We start from the raw sequence: 20,126 nt of genomic DNA, 5'->3' as shown, positions 1-20,126 counted from the left end.
ATCACCTGTGATACCTGCTTTTATGTCTTATGATGATCCTCTTTGAACTCAACTGGGTTGGTCTTTGATTTTTTTCTCTTGAAATAGGCTTTTCCCAAGTTAGTAATTAAGTAGAACAAAAATAACCAAGTTTGAGTTTGACTTATAGATGATCACAAGAATAATCCTGATTTGGGGGAAAAAAAAGAATATATTTCTGTATAAAGACTTAAGAAGAAACCATGAGCAATCCTCAGACTGCTTTTTGGGTGGGTGTTGGAAGAACTTTTCAAATTCAAACAGAAAATAATAGTATTTTATCATTTATCCCATTCTATTCTGTTAAGATTCCCTCTAACCCATTCCTGTGACTGCACTAGCTAAGAAGGGAAGAGGAAAGACACAAGGGGAAGGTTTTGGTGAATGTGTCATTTCTGTGAGTAAGAACATTGGAGTTTCTGAATTATGGCTGTTGCTAGAATATTTTTCCAAACAGGCAGATGTAGCACTAATGGGTTATTATTATTCTTGATATTCTGAAGTTATAAAACAAGAAAGTGTGGAGAAAGTGTGCAGCCAACAGTGAGATTAGGAGCACATGTTGTGCATTTTGAAGGTAACAAAGGACAATTAGAGTAGTCAAAGGACTCTTGAAATCATATATACCCACCCCTTTCCTTTACAGATGAGAAAATGGAGATCTCTGCAAAGAGATTAAATGTCAAGGTCACTGGTAGCTGACTAGAGCCTTACTGTCTCCAGCTTTTTTTCTTGCCATTCTGTCCTCTATTTGGCTGACATATTTTCCTCCCCAAGCACAGATTTGACCATGTCATTCCCTCAACTAAATAATTCTGATGTTTCCCTAATATTTCTAGGTTCAAATATAAATTCCCCTGCTATATCTTTTTAGTCTTCTTACACTTGTACAACTAGGTGGCACAGTGGACAGAACACCAGGCCTGGAATCAAGAATATTTGAGTTCAAATCCAGTCTCAACATTTACTAGTTATGTGACCCTGGAGAAGTCATTTAACCCTACTTACCTTAGTTTCCTCATCTGAAAAATGAACTGGAGAAGGAAATGGCAAACCACTCCAGCATCTTTGTCAAGAAAATCTCAGATGGGGTAACAACAACCATAATCATAATCACAAAAAACCCATTGTAAGATCAAATTATACTGGTTTACTTGCTGTTCTTCACACATCTTCTATCTCTGTGTCTTTGTAGAGACTATTCCTCATCCTTATAATTTTCTCCTCCTAACCTCTGACTCTTTGATCTCTGGCTTCCTTCAAGACTCAGTTTAATGTACAAAAAGTGGGACAATTAGATGCTGCATTGAATAGAGTACTGGCCTTGGTGTCAGAAGATCCTCCTTCAAATCAGGCCTCAGACACTTAATTCTTAGTAGCTGTATGACCCTGGGCAAGTGACTTAATTTTAAATGTGAAGAAAGAGGAGAAGGAAGAAGAGGAGGAGAAGGAAGGGGAAGGAAGAGGAAAAAAAAAGAAGGAGGAGGAAGAATGAGTTCAATTGCTACCTGATTGTGATTGACTTACTCTCTTAGGTCACCTTCCAGCTACCCTGAATTTATCCTAATTATGCATTTAATGATTTAAAGCTTCCCTTACTTATTATAATGTAAGATCCTTGAGGGAAAAGATTGCAGGGAATTCTTTTGTGTTTTCTTGGCATACCCAGAATTTTGCACAGTGTCCTAACCCATAGTAAGTACTTGAGAAATACTTGAATGATTGGTTTCTTTGTATCACCTACTAGATGACCTTTTAAAAATTCCTGTAACATTTCAGAACATGTTAACCAATTCCCAGGTGACAAGAGGCTCTGACACCTATTAAGCTAGACTGCTGGCAGGATCTCCAGGTTCCTTCATGCAGTCTTTTCTGCTTGGAAGTTCAGCTTGGAACTTCTGCTGAGTTTGGGCTTTGCTGGCAACTCTATGCCATGATAATGTGTGAGAAGACCTTAGAGAAGGAATTCAAGATGGAGCGCAAATAAGTATACTAACAGAATTTTAAGTATTCTTATCTACATTCTACGTATGGTGAAACAAAAAGTAAATAAAATACTGCTGGGCCTAAGGGGTAGATACAGGATTTGAACCTGTATCTTCAGGCTTCAAATCTGATATTCTTTATCCTTTACCATAGCTAGAGACATTAGAAAAACTTCATTTAGATTTTAAAATGAGGCTTCAGTTCTGTTCAGCTAATGAAAAATCTCAGAGGCATATTCTAGTCATTGTCTAATAGCTGCACAGCAGGCTTTATTTTCTTTTGCAGCTGATGATGATAGCAGAATCATCTGACTCTTTCCTGGGTTGGCTCCATTAGGCCAATCATAGCAATTATATAATACAATGACCTGATCTGGAAGAACTGCATGGGATGGCTTTCAGGTGGATTCATCTGATTATATCTGAGATTTAGCTACTATTGGGGCCTTCTAGCATGGCAGAACTGGAAGGAAATTTAGGACATTTAACACAATGTCAGAGAATTGAGAACACAAAATGTCAGAGCAGAATGGGAACTCCAAATATAGACACAAATTATTAGAGAAAAAAGGAAACTCAAAACAGAGAGCAAAAGGGGAATCTTAGAACTTAGAACACACAATATCAGAGCAAGAAGGGGCTTTATATATTCATCTAGTATGAATCCCTTTTAAAATTTGCCAAAAAGCAAAACTGATGTTCAGAGAAAGGAGATGTTTCTCTAATATCACACATTTCTTAGTGGCCAAACCATTTTTCAAATTCTAGATTTCTTGTATCTTTTCATGATACCATACTTCAGACACAGTAATAACAACTGATTTGGTGAAAGCCAGAGTCATATTTAGAAGAGGAAAATTCTCCCCACCAGCATTTTTAATCCAATATAATTATCAGTCCATTGGAGGTTAGCATCTCTGCAATCATCAGGCTTAGATACTTTTAACTTCTGGCTTGGGTGTAATATTCCCTGACATCCTTATTGCTAAAATTTATAACAAGAATACCTTTCTAGAGTTATTTATACTTGGTTTCTGTCTTTTTTATGTTGATTCAGAAGCATGTGAAGCTCTGGAGGCTGGGACCAGAACTTGATATTTGTTTAAATAATTTGGGGGGCGGGAGGTTGCAGTTGGGCTGGGGTGGGCAGATAACATCTTATTACTTCCAAACCACACTTTCTCTTCATAGAAAGACTGGAGGATTTCTACTACATTTTACTTAAAATCCCGTCAGATATGAAATAGGGTACCTCTATCTTTTGAGCATATGCCCATCTTCAAAGAATAAATTATAATCCATTTTTCCTCCTCTGTTTTTTCCTGCTTCTGTTCTTTCCCCAGCTTCCTCCTAACCCTAATCAGGCAGACTTTAAATTTTTTTAAACAACTGATAAGGAATTAATGATCACCTCCCTGTAGCAAAAAAATTCTGATGCATTAAAATTTGGATTATAAATGTAAACCATAAAAGACCTTAGAGATCTTCTAGTCCATCTAGTCCTCTAAAGAGAGGAGGAAACTGAGGCTCTAGAGAAATGAGACATTCCTAGGCAGTAGCAGATTAAAAATTAGGTTAAAATTCTATATCAAATGTTTAGTTTCTTAATTAGATCCTGGGAAAGCCATTTAACTCTCGAAGCCTCAGGGTCCTTATGTGTAAAGTAAAGAAGCTGGGACTTAAAGAACTTGGCATTACCATCCATAATGTAGCTTATGGCTCTATCTAGCACTGTTATTATAAGGCACTATCCAGGACATGAGAATGATGAGTAATCCTTATTTCTTGCTTGAAGGGACCTGATAGTTTTTGGGTGGCAAGGAGAAATAGTAACTATAAACAGGTAGAGGCAGCAACAATGAATGTCATGTACTAAATGAATGATTTGGAGGAAAAAGTTTTCTCCTGGAAGAGAAAACTCAGTGTAAGTTGAAGTTGTCACTATGTGCTTCAGAGATAGAACCAAGCCATGGGAAAGTCATCTTCCCTGCCCTAATGATAAGATTTAAGAGATGAAAAAACTGAGGCCCAAAGATGATCAATGAGTTATAACTAGTAAGTAGAAAAGCTGATATTTCAACTTAGATCTTCTTACTTCAAATCCCATATCTTCTCCCCCTTTCCAATCATGATGGACCCCAAAGCTCATTATATTTTCTTTACTAATTAAATGCAAATGATCAAATTTCTAATTAGTCAACTAATAATTTTTCATGATTATTGGTTGCTGTGAACTGCTCCAACCATTCTGGAGAGCAATTTGGAACTCTGCCCAAAGGCAAATTGTGCACATCTTTTGATCTAGCAGTGTCTCTACTGAGTCTGTATCTCAAAAAACATCATAAAAAAAGGGAAAGTATTCACATATATGAAAATGTATGTAGCAGCCCTTTTTGTAGTAGCAAGGAACTGCAATGCAAATTGAGTGGGTACCCTTCACTTGGGAAATGACTAAATGAGTTATGGTATGTGAAGGTAATGGAATATTATTGTTCTGTAAGAAATGAGGAACAGGCTGATTTCAGAAAAATCTGGAAAGACTTAAACATGAACTGATGCCCGAGTTAAATGAGTAAGAACCAGGAGAACATTGTACATAGTATCAAACAGCAAGATTGTGTGATGATTTCCATGATAGAATTAACTTCTCAGAAATATGATCTAAGACAATTCCAATATTCTTGTGATGGAAAATGTCATCCTCATCCAGAGAAAAAACTATGGATTCTGAATGTGATTTGAAGCTTTTGATTTTTCCTTTTGAAAATTTTGTTCTTTTCCATGTTTTTTCCCTTTTGTTCTGATTTTTCTTTCACAATATGAATTAAATAGAAATATGTTTAAAATGATTATCTATGTATAACCTATATAGAATTGCTTGCTGTCTTGAGAAGAAAAGAGAGGGAGAGAGAAAAAATTTGGAATTAAAAATCTTACAAAAATGAATATTGAAAATTATCTTTATATGTAATTGGAAAAAATAAAAATACTAGTCAGTGAGATGGGAAGATAATTTTTCATGAATACATATTCTGTCCTGGGCACTATAGAATGATCAGAAAAACATGATTTCCCTTGAGGAGCTAATGAGTCTAGGTAGAGAGAGAGATGAAAGACTTAGAAAAGTGCTAAATGGCATTTCAATAGTGACTGCATAGAGAAGAGGGATAGGGACAAAAGACAGATGGTTTATAAATTGAAGTAATCATGTCTAATTGTATCCTATATTTACTCAAGAATCTTCAGTGACTCCCTATTTCCTTGAAATACAAACTCTCCAGCCTGTTATTTTAATCTTTCACTAACTGGCTCTAGCTTTTCTTTTCAGACTTATTTCATACTATTTTCCTTCTGTTCCCTGACCTTAGTAGTTTATTTTCAGTCCTGTGCTTCTGCATAACCTTGTCCTCCATGTCTGGAGGATATGTTCCACTTTCTTATTGGTCCTCTGAATCTTTAGCTTCTTGTAGGGTTCTACTCAGGTGCTATATCCTAGAGGAAGCCTTTCCTGATTTTCCTACAATTACATGTTCTCTTTCTCAAATTATCGTGTGTTTACCTGTTTGTTTATACGTATATGGTTCAGTAAAATGTTGGCTCCTTGAGAGGAGGAACATTTTTTTTTTTCATATCATAAACTCTAGCACAGAACTTACACATTTTCTGTTGTGGAATTACTTTTTATTCATATCTGACCATCTATAACTCCGTTTGTAGTTTTCTTGAAAATAATACTGTAGTGGTTTGTGATTTTCTTCTCCAGCTTATTTGACAAATGAGGAAACTGAGGTAAAGAGAGTTAAGTGACTTGCTCAGGGTCACACAACTAATAAGTCTGAGGCTAAGTTTCAATTCAACTTTGATTCCAGCCCAGTGTGTTCCAACTGCAACTAGAGCTCACACATAGTAGATGTTTACTAAATGATAGTTAAAAGCAGTTCAGAGTTAGAATTATAGATTCATAGAATGGCAGAGCTGGAAGGAACTTTAGAGATTATTTAGCATAATGTCTTCCTTTTACAAATGGAGAGTAAGCCTTGAGAGGGAAAGTGTTACACTTATGTTAACAAAGTATCTTAGTTGCAGAGGCTTGACCAAAACTCATGTCTCCTAACTCCCAGTGCAGGGTTTTCCCCATTAAAATGTATTGTCTCTCTTCTTGGAGGAGGTAGGTGTTCAGGTAAAGCTTGAAGATAAAGGTAGAATAAGAAGAGAGAATGGAAATGAATTCAGGAAGGGGTGAACATAATGAAGAGAGGGTATAAAGGAATAATAAGCTGGTCCTGGCAGTACATGAGAGTGATTTTTAGAGAATGATTAGAAAAGTGTTGGGTTCATAGGGTAGGATTAGGCTGTTGGAACCTGTAAAAGATATACAGAAGATTTTTAATTTGGTAAGATCATTAGCAATAGGGAGCCATTGGAGATACTTGACCAAGAATAGGAATGGGAAGATGATATTATAAAACTAGTATTTTTGGAAGATGATTGAAGCAAAACATATTTTAAAAGTATATTAAAAGGAGAAGAGGCTAGAAGAACTCTTTTAGTCATCTAAGGATGAGGATGGGGACAGATGGGAATAAGAAAATATTCTCTAGAACTAAGAACTGATTAAATTTGAGTGTTTCCTGTAATTCAGTTAGATGAAGATTTGTGCTCTTCCCCCAACTCCAATTTCCCAAGAATAACAATTCATTTTCTTTGTCAATTTATTTGAGGCTTGTTTTCCAAACAATTTGCTTAATGCAAAAATCCTGGCTGATATTACAGCTAATGTGCTTTATGGTACACTGCGTAATCCAGAAGTTACATGGGAGGGAGGTTTCGAGGGAGGGAGGGAAAAGGCAATGAGTGAATAGGGATATGATTTGACAATATGGTTAGCATAACAAAAAACAAACATTATCTAATTAATTTATTTTATGGTTTTTACTTCTTTTTTTTTTCTCTTTTTCTTTTAGCAGCAAGATGTCTGAATTGTAGCTGTCCTCAACTGTGGAGGAAAGAAAGGAATGAAACCATGGATCCACTATACTCGCTGCCAGCTAGTGGACTGGATGACAATCTTCAGGGAGAAAATTTTTCTTCTGCTTTCAATAGCAGTGAAAATAAAACAGTGGTCATTCTGTCTCATTTGTCTACTGTTCACACAGTAATCATCCCCATCATCTACCTCCTTGTGTGCATGATTGGGCTCAGTGGTAATGCTCTTGTCATTTACGTGGTTTTGAGGTATGCTAAGATGAAGACTGTCACCAATATCTACATCCTTAACTTGGCTATAGCTGATGTCCTTTTCATGCTAGGTCTGCCATTCATTGCCACCCAAAATGCCATTTCCTATTGGCCCTTTGGCACCTTCCTATGCAGACTTGTGATGACTGTGGATGGCATTAACCAGTTCACCAGTATTTTCTGTCTTACCGTAATGAGCATGGATCGATACCTGGCCATAGTCCATCCTATCAAGTCCACCAAGTGGCGTCGACCAAGGATAGCCAGGCTTATCAGTGCTGCTGTCTGGGCCTTCTCATTACTGATGTCCCTTCCAGTCATCATATTTGCCGATATCCAAGATTTGAATACTTGTAATATCAGTTGGCCTGAACCAGTGAATATCTGGTCAGCAGTGTTCATCATCTATACCTCTGTCCTAGGGTTCTTTGGGCCCCTGTTGGTAATCTGCCTCTGCTATTTGCTCATTGTGATCAAGGTCAAATCATCAGGGGTTCGGGTAGGCTCTACCCGGAGGAGGAGGTCAGAGCGGAAAGTGACCAGGATGGTGGTCATCATTGTTGTTGTCTTTGTGTTTTGCTGGCTGCCATTTTTCACTGCGAACATTGTCAATCTGGTTTTCATCCTGCCTGAAGAAGCTGCCTCTGCAAGTGTATATTTCTTTGTAGTGATCCTTTCTTATGCTAATAGCTGTGCGAATCCCATTCTGTATGGGTTCCTGTCTGACAACTTCAAGCAGAGCTTTCAGAAGGTCCTATGCCTCCGAAAGGGCTATGGTGTTGAAGATGGTGATCCCACTGACCATAGGCTAGAGAAAAGCAGCCGCCTGCAGGAAGCCATGCTGTCCTCCCAAAATACGGAATTCAATGGGCACATGCAAACAAGCAAGGTGTAAAGAAACTCCTCCATGAAATATAATTATGGTGGCTTGCTGGGATGAAGATTTCAAGAAACCTGGACAGGAATTAAAATGAGGGAACTCTCATACTCTAGCTATTGAAAATCTCCATATTTGCTATCAAGTTAAACAACTCAGTTTATGGAATTAAAGGGTCCTCATCAGAAGTGGGGTTACAGGGGAGAGACAAAACTCTTGTCAAAGTTGTTTAGTGTGCATTGCCAACCTTATCACCATGGTGTATTCAAAAATTCGTCTGATGCTTAAAAGTTGCTTCCTCTGAAGTTTGTTTTCTAAAGTATAGATCTGGCATGATAGCTACTAATAGCAATCACTCCATTGCTTTGAAAGACTGGTGGAGGAGAAGGGGAAAGAATGAAGACTCCCTCTAACCTTCCTTCCTACATCCATCGTGTTTTGTGAAAATTATGACCTTGGGCCTTTGTTTCTTCCTGTAAAATAAGTGGGTGGTGGTGAACTGGATGAGCTCTAGGGCTACTTCTACCTTTAAATTTGATGCTGCTTTCCCCAGGAATAGTGATGGGACAGGAATTTGGTAAAATGCCTCCATTGTTTCTATTATCAAATAAATTTGTGTACAGAATACTGTTTGGGATGGGGATGAACATAGATGCATTCAAACTTTCACTAAAAAATTGTTCTCTGTTCTTATTGGAATGTGGGCTTTAAATGTCTACTCCTTTCTCCATTTCCAGAAGGGATCTGAGGACCCAGTTTTGGGGTAATATGGTCAATAACTTTTTGAACCTTCATGAAGGAGCCAAACTAAGTTCTATAGAACCAAATTTTGGCATTTCTTTTCTTGAGTCTGTTTTTGGGTCCCCTTTTTCCTTTGGAGGCCATGTGACTTGTTTCAAATATTAACACTTGATGGGGAGCAGAAACAAGACATCTATAACCTTTTAAACAATGCTCATAATGAAACTGATGTGCATTAGGATGTTTGCTGATAATCCCCCGTGACATAAACTATTGATTGTTGTTCAGTTGACAAGCTGCTATCATGGGGCCCTGTGTCTATTTCAGTTCTGTATGTCTGTGATAGAAACTGGAATTTAAAAGTTATTTTGTGAAATTAAAGAGAATCTGAATTTTCCTTCACTGAGCTAAAGAAGTTCCTATCTATTCTTGTCATTGATTCATGAAGGAAGACAAGATGACCATCACTTCAACCTGGATTCCAATTTAATCCTGTTTGACTTGTCAGAGGCTAAGGGAACACCTTGGGGGTAGTGGACAGTGGGAAGCAGGGCATCTTTTGCAGCTGTGAAGAGGGAGGGCTAAGGTAAAATTCAAGAGTGGATAGTACAGAAGTCTTTAGTCCCTGCTGCCACTGGCTTGCTGAACCATATTGATTCAGTGTTAGCAGATACAGCTTTAGTCAAACTGCAATCCATGGATCAGAAGCAAAGGAGTGTGTGCATCTCCTTTAGCTGGCAATCAATATCAAGGTCATGTCTCCCAACTCAGCCTAGAGCTCTGTCTACCACTTCACAATCAATAAATATTTATTGATCAAATATGAACTCCAGTTCCTTCTTTAGCCTTCATATGTACAAAGTCTTAAATGGGAGACAGTTTCTTTCTTCTCATATCACAAGGTCATTCTTATCCAGAATCCCTGTATCACTTCTCAGTGTCTGTTTTGGTTGTGATTTTGAGTCATTGAAATATTTGCAGGATGTGTGTGTAAAGCTTCCTTATTAAAAATGTTCAACAATTATATTTGCCTTTTATATGGAACACACTATGCTGAAGCAAACTCTGCCTTCAGGAAAGCTTGTGTTTTATTCAAATTATCTCCATAAGAAGATCCAAAAAGGTCAATAATTCCATTTAAAGACAATGGAAACTGCTAAGGACACTTGGGATCTTATTCTAATCCTTATAATTACAGCCTACATAACTTTGTGCAGTTGGACTTCTCTTCTTAGTCTCAGTTTGCTTCTCTGTAATTTGAGAACATTGTACTAAATGCCCTTTCAAGTCTTTTTCATTTTTTAATCCTGTGACACCGACGCTTTATCAAGCCTGGTGATTCTTGACTAGAGCCATCTATTATACACTCTAGGATTTTAAGGATTATTGGATTGTCTGCTTGTGATACCAAAGACTGACTTATCCTTAGAGAAATTAGTTTTGGAGATATGGGAGGACTAGGATTCTCTCAATGTTTTCCTCCAAATGTAACAAAACTGTCCTTGGAATTCGATTGGTCCCTGCTTCCTTTGCTGGAGTTTCCTGGTTACTAATTGGGATTAAATAAATCCCATTTATGTGGAATCGGGGGTCCTCCAGATTTCTGAAGATCACAATCCACCATCCTCTGCCTTGCTGAGTAGAAGGAGATTGAATCTGGAGAAACCAAGTGTTACTATATCCTTACTGCTATCTGCTATCTTTCCTATTTGGGAGCAAATAAGACTTCTTTTTATTAACTTGCATGACTTATGAATATCTCATTTCATCTTGACAATGAAGCTGGACTAAGAAGGCTACTTCTAGCATTAGGCCAACTTATAACTGGAGGGAATGGAAGTTGGATAAGGAATTAATCTATATAGCACTAAGTGAATGATAATGATGGGTTGGCTGACTCTTGGATAGCTGCTGTTGAGTAGTTGGCAGATATTCATTTTAACTTATGAGGTTGTTGGTAGACATATTGTTGCAGTTTTATAAAGGAGAAATCAGTTTAGAGAGATAAAGTGAAAGATAAAATATCAGAATATCTGATATTGTATAACTGATAAGTGGCAAAGCTGGAAATAAAACCTGGATCCTTAGATATAGTCTCCAAATTTGGAAGGACTGCATTGATCACCTACCCGAAGCAACTAGAGTTCTGACAAATGATCAACAAGCTTCCTCATGAAGACTTCCACTGACAATAACTTCAACCCCTTAAAACCCACCTGATTTTTATTTCTGGTACCAAGTAGAACAAATCTAACTCTTTTTCTATAAGGCAATTTTTAGATATTTGAAGATAGTGAAGATATCTCCTGCCCCCTAAGACTCCTTTTGCCCAGGCTAAAAACCTCCTTTCTACCAATCCTAAAATGTAGCATGATTTTGACTTCCTCCCTATTTTACTAACTGTCTTCTGGAGATATTCCAATTTGTCAGTAACCTTATTTGCATTTTCTCATCTTCACAAAATTTAAAACACCATGGAAATGTGAATTAATACATTTAATGCTGGACAAATATTTACTTGGATGATTCAAAGCAACAATTATACATGTACCTCCCAGATTTTCTCTCAAATACTTAGGTGATTTGAGCAGATAGTTTGTTGTTATTTAATTATTTCTGTCTTTCTGTCTCTTTTCATTGCCCAAATTTTCTGGAATTTTGCAATGGGGGAATCCATCTAGAGAGGTCATATCTCTATTGTCAAAATGAGTGTATAATGGAGAAAGCACTGGGCTGAACAACAGAAGTAAGCACTACTTTCAGCTCATTCGATGTTCATGGTCAGAGTGACTTCATTTTAGAAACACTATTGTTTCTTCTGTCAAATGAATTGAATCTTCCAGATTACCTTCAAAGTCCTTTTTGACCCTAGTGTTCTTTGCATCTGAATCAGTTTTCTCATCTATATAATAAGGAGTAGATGTTCTCTAATGTCTCTTCAAGTCAGCTAATTAGTGTTGGAATCAAGAAGACCTTCTTCCTGGATTCAAATGTGGCTTCAAACATTTACTAGATGTGTGATCCTGGGCAAGTCATTTGACCACATTTGCCTCAATTTCCTTGTCTGGAAAATGAGCTGGAGAAGGCAATGGCAAACCATTCCAGTATCCCTTCCGAGAAAATTCCAAATGGGATCAGGATGGGTTGGACATGATTGAAAAGCAACTGAATAATAACATCTCTTCAATTCTAACACTTTGGTAATAATAATTAATTTTTATATGTTACATTAAGATTTGCAAAGTGTTTTACATATAATACGTTATTTGATCCTGCAGAGAATAGGTATATGCAATTATTATCATTACTCCGACTTTCTAGATGAGAAAAATATCAACCAGAGAGCTTAAGTATTTTCTTATAGAGCGAGTTAAAATACCAAAGGTAAGTTTTTAATTGAAACCCCAACACTAACATTCTATCCAACATTATACTGAACTATCAGAAGTGAAACATATATTCTAAATGCCATTTTTGCTCTGATTTCCCTTTTTTAAAGTCCCTTTCAGTTCTATCATTTTGTATTTTAAGACTCTTTATATGTGACAGTCTAACATTTGATGCAGTGAACTGAAGCTCCAGGTATTAAGAACATATATCCATATTTATTTTATAATGGATTTTCCATGATAGTTTAGGAGGGAGACACAGTCATAAAAGACAATTCTTGCCATTGGGGAGTTGTGATCTACTAAGGGAGATATACCTCACATAACACTAAAAGTTATATAAAACTAGGAAAGTTTGAATAATCAAATGAATGACACAGTAAGAATTTAGAGAAGGGAGGGCATTGTGAACTAGAGTGATTAGAGAAGGCTTCTTGTGTTAGGCTAAAATGAATAGCTTACAATTATAAGATAATATACCTGGAAGGACCCAGTAAAAGCTCTTGACTTGACTAATGTCACACAAAAAGTAGGTGGCTAATCCACACCCTGAGCCTAGTTATTATTTTTTAATTAAAGCTTTTTATTTTCAAAATATATACATGGATAATTTTTGACATTCACCCCTATTAAAAAAACAAACAAACCTGTATTCTAATATTTCCTCTCTCTTCCCCCATCTCCCTACCCCAGTACACGATCCAATATATGTTAAACATGTGCAATTCCTCTATACATATTTCCACAAATCTCATGCTGCACAAGAAAAATTAGATCAAAAAGGAAAAAAAATGAGAAAGAAAACAAAATGCGAGCAAACAACAAAAAAAGTGAAAATACATTCAGTTTCCACTATCCTCTCTCTGGATGTAGATGCTTTTCTTCATTACCAGACCACTGGAACTGAGCCCACAGCTTTAGATTCTCAACTCAGCACTTTTTTTCTCAAATTTGTCTCCTCTCGCTGTAGGGACAGGCCAAGAGGAAGGGGTATGGCTTTACATGTGATTTTCTCTATCTCAGATATGCTACAATAAATATATACAGAGACATGCATATCAATCCCCCGTCCCCCCAAAAATCCCAATAATAAGTAGCTTTGCTTTGTTCAGAGAAATGGCAATATAGATTGTGTTGGATTAGTAATAAGGAACTTTGATTCTATTCTTGAGTCTACAACCAAGTGGCCATATACCATTTTTTCTCTTTGGGTTTCACTTTGCTGCTCTGTAAAATAAAAAGGTTAAATGTGCTTTCAAAGGTTCTTTTCAGCTTTGACATTCTTTGGTTAGATAGTTCTAAAAACAGTATGGTATTCTCTGAAAACAAGAACCAGAGAAGACTGGCTAAATTTGAAGAATGTGGTATATTACTTATATGGGCCTCATGTGGCCATAGAACAAGATTGTCTACTTTAGTCAAGGATTCTTTCTCTTATGCTCTTTCTATCATGTTATACTTTGAAAAATTTTGTTTTCTCTTCAAGATACCTAACTCTTAGCCAGTCTCTCCAGGATTGGCTGATCTTTCCCTGATGCTTTCTGGCGCATGGGCTGGTAAGAGTTGGAATACTTGATGCCCAACTATTTTGAAATCCTCTGTTGGCAATCTCTTCCCTTTTGAGCTCTATTCCAGATTGTTTTTCTTATCCATTAGTCTTCATTGGAACTCTTCCTTCTTTTTCAAGGAATTCAATGCTTAGTTCACCATTTTCCTCTAGTCCTCATTGCCTGTTTTCACCTTGATGACCTTTTGAATCCTGATATACCAGTTTTTCAACCACCTTTATGGTGAGCTCCATCTCCACTCTGTCTCAGCCATTGACACAAAAGCATAACCTCTTAGATTTTTCCATTATCTGAAACTGTTATGTCTTTATACCTCCATAATCTTGAATTATGAAATCCTTTTGTGCAATCTTCTACACATGAAAGAAAGCCAAGTTGCCCTGTGATTTTCTTTTACATTACATTAGTTTCTTTTTCTTTCTTTCTTTCTTTCTTTCTTTCTTTCTTTCTTTCTTTCTTTCTTTCTTTCTTTCTTTCTTTCTTTCTTTCTTTCTTTCTTTCTTTCTTTCTTTCTTTCTTTCTTTCTTTCTTTCTCTCTTTCTTTCTTTCTTTCTTTCTTTCGAGGCTGGGGTTAAGTGACTTACCCAGGGTCACACAGCTAGGAAGTGTTAAGTGTCTGAGACCACATTTGAACTCGGGTTCTCCTGAATTCAAGGCTAGTGCTCTATCCACTGCGCCACCTAGCTGCCCCTACATTAGTTTCTTTAGACAACTTCTCCTTTCTTATCTGAGTTGTTTTATTCATGTCTTGAAAATACTTGTTCTTGAAACTTTCCATCCTGGTCTCACTTTCTCTGTGGAATTTTAATCTATTCTATCTAACTTCTTGTTCTTCCTATGAATCCTTTGAAATCTAATCCAAACTTCTGGTACATTTAGATTATGATAGATTACCCTTTGTTTCTTGCTTCCACAATGTCACTGTCCTCTGAAATTTCCATCATATACTTACAATATTTCTGTTGCCAGTCCATTTTTGTAGATGAGAAATAGATCCAGAATTGTGTGCCATCTCATTAGTTCACCTACTGAGAGGATGATATTTGGAACATGATATTATAATTAAAGGGAAACAAGTTTTTAGCTTCTTGATCTTTTAACAGAGCGTGAACTCTAGTTAATTTCCAAATAATTGAGGTCTTCTATCACTGCTTTCTGCCTTGGTAAAGTTCATGGTCTGAATTCTTTCTTTTCTTTTCAGATAGTCTATAGTGTAATAGTACACTTCAATGACAACATTGCTTCTGTTTGTTACTATTGTTGTTTTCACTTCTATTGATTTCTAGTCAATTGATGTCCATCATGCTTCCTGTTTCTGGTTCTTGGATATCCTTCCATGTATGTATTTTCTTGCAATATACTGTTATTTAGCCACTCCTATCCCATATCTATCCATATCACTTTAAATAAGTAATATACCATATCCCTCAAAGTCTCAGTGATATAACAAATCTCCCTCCCAGAGGACATGTGTGTGCCTATGTGTATGTATTTGCTTTTGTTTATTATAGTTTTTTATTTACAAGATATATGCAAAACTTTTTGTTTCAATTTTTCCCCTCCTTCCCCCCCTCCCCCCTCCCCGAGATGGCAGGTAGACCAATATATGTTGAATATGTTAAACTATATATTAAATACAATATATATATATATGTATATATATATACACATATCCATACAGTTATTTTGCTGCACAAGAAGAATTGGACTTTGAAATAATGTATAATTAACTAGTGAAGGAAATAAAAAATGCAAGTGCATAAAATAGAGGGATTGGAAATGCTATGTAGTGGTTTACACTCATTTCCCAGAGTTCTTTCATTGGGTGTAGCTGGTTCTATTCATTATTAAACAAATGGAACTGATTTGGTTCATCTCATTGTTGGAGAGGGCCACGTCCATCAGAATTGATTGTCATACAGTATTGTTGTTGAAGTGTATAGTGATCTCCTGGTTCTGCTCATTTCACTCAGCATCAGTTCATGGAAGTCTCTCCAGGCCTTTCTGAAATCATCCTGCTGGTCATTTTTTACAGAACAATAATATTCCATAACATTCATATACCACAATTTATTCAGCCATTCTCCAATTGATGAGCACCCACTCAGTTTCCAGTTACTGGCCACTACAAAAAGGGCTGCCACAAATATCCTTGCACATATAGGTCCCTTTCCCCTCTTTAAGATCTCTGGGATATAAGCCCAGTAGAAACACTACTGGATCAAAGGGTATGCACAGTTTGGTTATCTTTGCTTTTTACTTATATGTTGTGCATTGGTATATAAACATATGAGGCAATTGATTTCATTTTAATAGATTTCTTAGGTTATACCTCCTGGGATTTTCTAGGAATCTCTGCTACTCTTCTTCCTATATTGTAGCTTTCCACTATTGTATCTAGTAGGCAGGTTTAAAAAAAAACACACTCTTCTTGTTCAATTTAAAACAATTTTGATTAGATTTTCCAAGATTCAGGGAAATACTAGCTCTTAATAGATATATTCTGTCCCCAGCAAAGAACTTTCTTCTCAGGCACTGTCTTCTTAACTAGTTGCTCATTTCCCAAATGTGTCTTTTTCTTCTAAAATCCTTACCTTCTATCAATGACAGTACCTTCAATCAATGATAGTAGTGACAATATCATCTGTGTCTATGAGAACTTCATTTTCTTATCCAAGACTTCCTTAATGATGCTTTCTAAAGTTTTGATAATATAATTTGGACTAAAATGAATCAAAAGAGGTTAGCGATAGACATAAGGATTGAAAACTCTTGCTTTTTAGTCACAGATATAATATACCCTAAGAAGGTCATGCTCTTTTGTCATCATCATATCAATGATGATCAAGATCTTACCTGATGGTCAAGGTATATCCATATTATCACTTATTAGAAGACAGGACGTTACTTTTCCATCAAAGAATAAACTTTCCTCTTTGAGAAGAATTTTCTATGTACTATTTAGCTCCAGGTCATTAGTGTTGTTTCATTTCCTCCCTTCACAATTTTGATCCTATAATTCAACCTTTTAACTCTCTCTATCTTACCCTTGGTTTTTTTTTTCCTTGCCTCTTTAAATCTTTAAATTAACTTGATAATTCTCCATCACAAGTCACCCTCAGGACCTGATTTCTCCTTATCTACTTAAAATTGATAAATAAAAACACATAAACCTGCCACTGGATCTATTATAAAATAATTTTATCTGATCTCACTTGGGCCCTTTGTGTTGCTCAGTTATTTTTCAATTGTGCCCTACTCTTTGTAACCCCATTTGGGGTTTTCATGGCAAAGAGATGGAGTGGGTTACCATTTCCTTCACTAGCCTATTTTATAAATGATGAGGAAACTGAGGCAAACAGGATTAAGTAACTTGCCCAGAGTCACACAGCTAGTAAGTGCCTGAGACCACATATGAACTCAGAAGGATGAGTATTCCTGACCAGATCTAACATGGTATTACCTAGTTTCCCTAGGGCCTTCATGATTTCATGACAATACTTTTATTCTTCCCTGACTCATTCTTTATAACATTTTCTGAGGGTTCTATTATAAATCTTCTCCTTTTCATTCCTCTTCTGTCCTCCTGTTTAACCATGATGATTTTTCCATTTACTTTACTGAGAAAATTAAGGCCACCTGCTATAAGTTCTTTTTTCTCACCTTTCTCACCAGTTATATATCACTGGTCATTCCTTTCTCCTTTTCTCATCTTTTAACAAAATGGTTTCCCTTCTTATCAAGATTATCCCTTACACAACTACTCTCCTTCCTGCCCTTACTTCCCCACTTCCTTTCCAGGAACTTGTCCTCTCATTCAACCCTTCTTTGATATTAAAATTTTTTTAACCTTTCCCTATTAATTAATTTGTGAGTTCAGAGGTCACCTTTGTGCTGATGATTTCCAAATCTCAAAATACAACCTTAATCTTTCCCCCTTAACTCTACTTTCACAACTCTCACTGCTTGCTGGAGATCTCCATCTGGATCTCCTGACTCAACATGATTTAAATGGTCCACACCACTCCCTCTTCTTGTCACTTCTTCTCCCTGCCTACTTTATCCTCTTCAAACTTTCCCTATTTCTGTTGAATTTATTGCCATTCTCTCAGTCATCTGGGCCCATTATCTCTGAGTCATGTTTAACTCTTTTCCTCTCTTAGCTTTTATAGAGTAATGGAACTTAAATTATCAATTTAAGTTCTGCCCTTAATACTTACTATCTATATGACTCTGAGGAAGTGCTTTAATTTTTCTGAGCCTCAACTTCACCTATAAAACAATAATTATCATGCTTCCTTCTGCTTTATCTTATAAGGAAGTCATGGGAATCAATAAAATAATTTATTTAAAGTCATTTTCAAAACTTAAAATATCCTAGGTATGTCAACAATTGTATTTATTCAACCAGCTGTCAAATTTTATCAGTTGGACTTCTATAATAATCTCTGGTAACTAACTCCTCAACATGTCATCTCTCTGATCCATCTTTCACTCAAATGTTAGAATAAAACACTGACTGAGTCACAGCTCCATTAAAGGACTTCCTTTTTGTCTTGATGACAAAATTCATAATTTCCCACCCTAACTTTTAAGGTCTTTTAAGATCTAGCTTCCACTTACTTTCTATATGCACACATCTTATATTCCTGACAACTCCCTCTTTCTTGAATGTGGCACTTCTTTCTTTGTCTGTATGTGCCTTTGTATAGGCTTTTTCTAATATCAATTACCTATAGCCACCTAACTGTTTTAATGGATAGATGACATTATGGGAGGTACTACATAAGGTGCATATGTATTGTGCCATAGCGGATAACCTGTTGGTTTTGAAGTCAGGAAGATTTAGCTTAAAATTCTGTCTTGAACAATTACTGTATAATCATCAATATTGGTACTTTACAAATGAGATATTGTATGCCAAGTTCTTCATAAACCTTGAAATATATAAATGTTACTATTGCAAATTCTTAATAAATGATTGGTGAATGAATAAATGAGAAAAATAGAAACAAAAACTCTGCTAAGGGTGACTATGTAAAACAATGTGACTTTTTTGTTGTTGTTACCAAATTGACCAGAATGTATTTGCTTTCATGAAAATTACTTCCTCCAAAATGTTCACCATTACAAAATAAAATTTATTCCACCTATGTGGTCATTAGGTATGGGATTTCCTCAAACTTACTTCTGGGGAGAGACTTCATTGCTGGTTTATGAAACACATAATTTTTTCTAATGATTTTCTGTATTTGGAACTGCATTCATAAAAAATTTTAATAACTCCTAACTACTATTACTCTTTGTCCTTGAGCTAGCTATGTAGGGCCATAGAGCAAAGCAAAGAGTTAGCTAGATATTGAATAAATTAGCTAAGAGCGCTGGTGGTTATAGCACAGGCTGCCAGTATCTCTCTACAATGTTTGCTTGTCTGAAGACCTCTTCAGCTCTGTATCCCAACTGCACCTTGACCTTTATTTGTGGAGTTCTTTCTTTATAGATGGCATCCATCACCCTCAGTCCTCCTTACCCCATGTCAATTCCTTTCTCCCCAGGGGAAGGTCAAAATTTCTATTAAACAGTCCATCTGTTTTCCTAGAGTGGCTGTATGCATTATAATAGTGCTCTCTGCACCACTCCTCCCTTGTCCCCTCTCTATCTCCTACTCAACCAAATTTGTCCTAGGTACAAGAATTTCTACTTAAGTCTAATTAGGTTGGTGAAAAACATATTTTTTATCCCTGGGAAATGAAACCTTGATCAATATTCCCAGTGAATAGCTACACTAAAGTCAACTGTGGCATATAAAGGAGGCAAAATATTAATTGTTAACCAAGTACTGAAAAGACTTTGTAATCAACATGCTTATGTTTGACAGGCGGATGTCAACTCCACTCTCCTGACTAAATTATAGAATAAATGTTTGACTCTTTTCTGAAAGGCAAATATTGTCTCTGAATTAAAATGATGCTGTCTACAAACAATTCCCTAGGATTCTAGCAGGTCATTAAGTCTAACTATATCATAACTCTGCCATATTTTTTTCCTTTTTGTAACCATGGAGGAGGAAACAACAAAGCATGAGAAGCCAGTATTCAGAGAAGCTGGCTGCCATATTCTAGACAAGCTGTGCAATGTTGTAATTGTAATTATCTGAAGTTGTATATTATCCCCCTACTATTTCTACTCATATTTCTAGAGCACATTAGGCTTTTTAAAGTATTTCCTTTGTCACAGAGAGGTCCCCTCTAAGTAGGTATGGAAAATGTTGGGCACAATAAAACTTTAAGTGTTGAAGGGAATTGCTCAT

The 20,126-nt window shown here is 36.3% G+C and overlaps 1 protein-coding gene across 8 annotated transcripts in view; it reads left to right on the top strand.

The window, feature by feature from the left end:
* Positions 1 to 13,431, top strand: part of SSTR5 (somatostatin receptor 5) — a 360,218-nt gene extending 346,787 nt beyond the window's left edge. For all 8 annotated transcript variants that reach the window (XM_074279703.1, XM_074279705.1, XM_074279709.1 and 5 more), the window contains one exon: positions 6,968 to 13,431. In XM_074279703.1, coding sequence (XP_074135804.1) covers positions 6,968 to 8,136 — 1,169 coding nt within the window. In that variant the 3' untranslated portion in view covers positions 8,137 to 13,431. The remainder of the gene's footprint in view (positions 1 to 6,967) is intronic.
* The last annotated feature ends 6,695 nt before the right edge of the window (positions 13,432 to 20,126 follow it).

The sequence above is a fragment of the Sminthopsis crassicaudata genome, chromosome 1 (assembly GCF_048593235.1).
Source record: "Sminthopsis crassicaudata isolate SCR6 chromosome 1, ASM4859323v1, whole genome shotgun sequence".
In the NCBI taxonomy this organism is placed as follows: domain Eukaryota; kingdom Metazoa; phylum Chordata; class Mammalia; order Dasyuromorphia; family Dasyuridae; genus Sminthopsis; species Sminthopsis crassicaudata.
The sequence above is the reverse complement of the archived record's forward strand: the minus strand, read 5'-3'. Positions and strand labels throughout refer to the sequence as shown.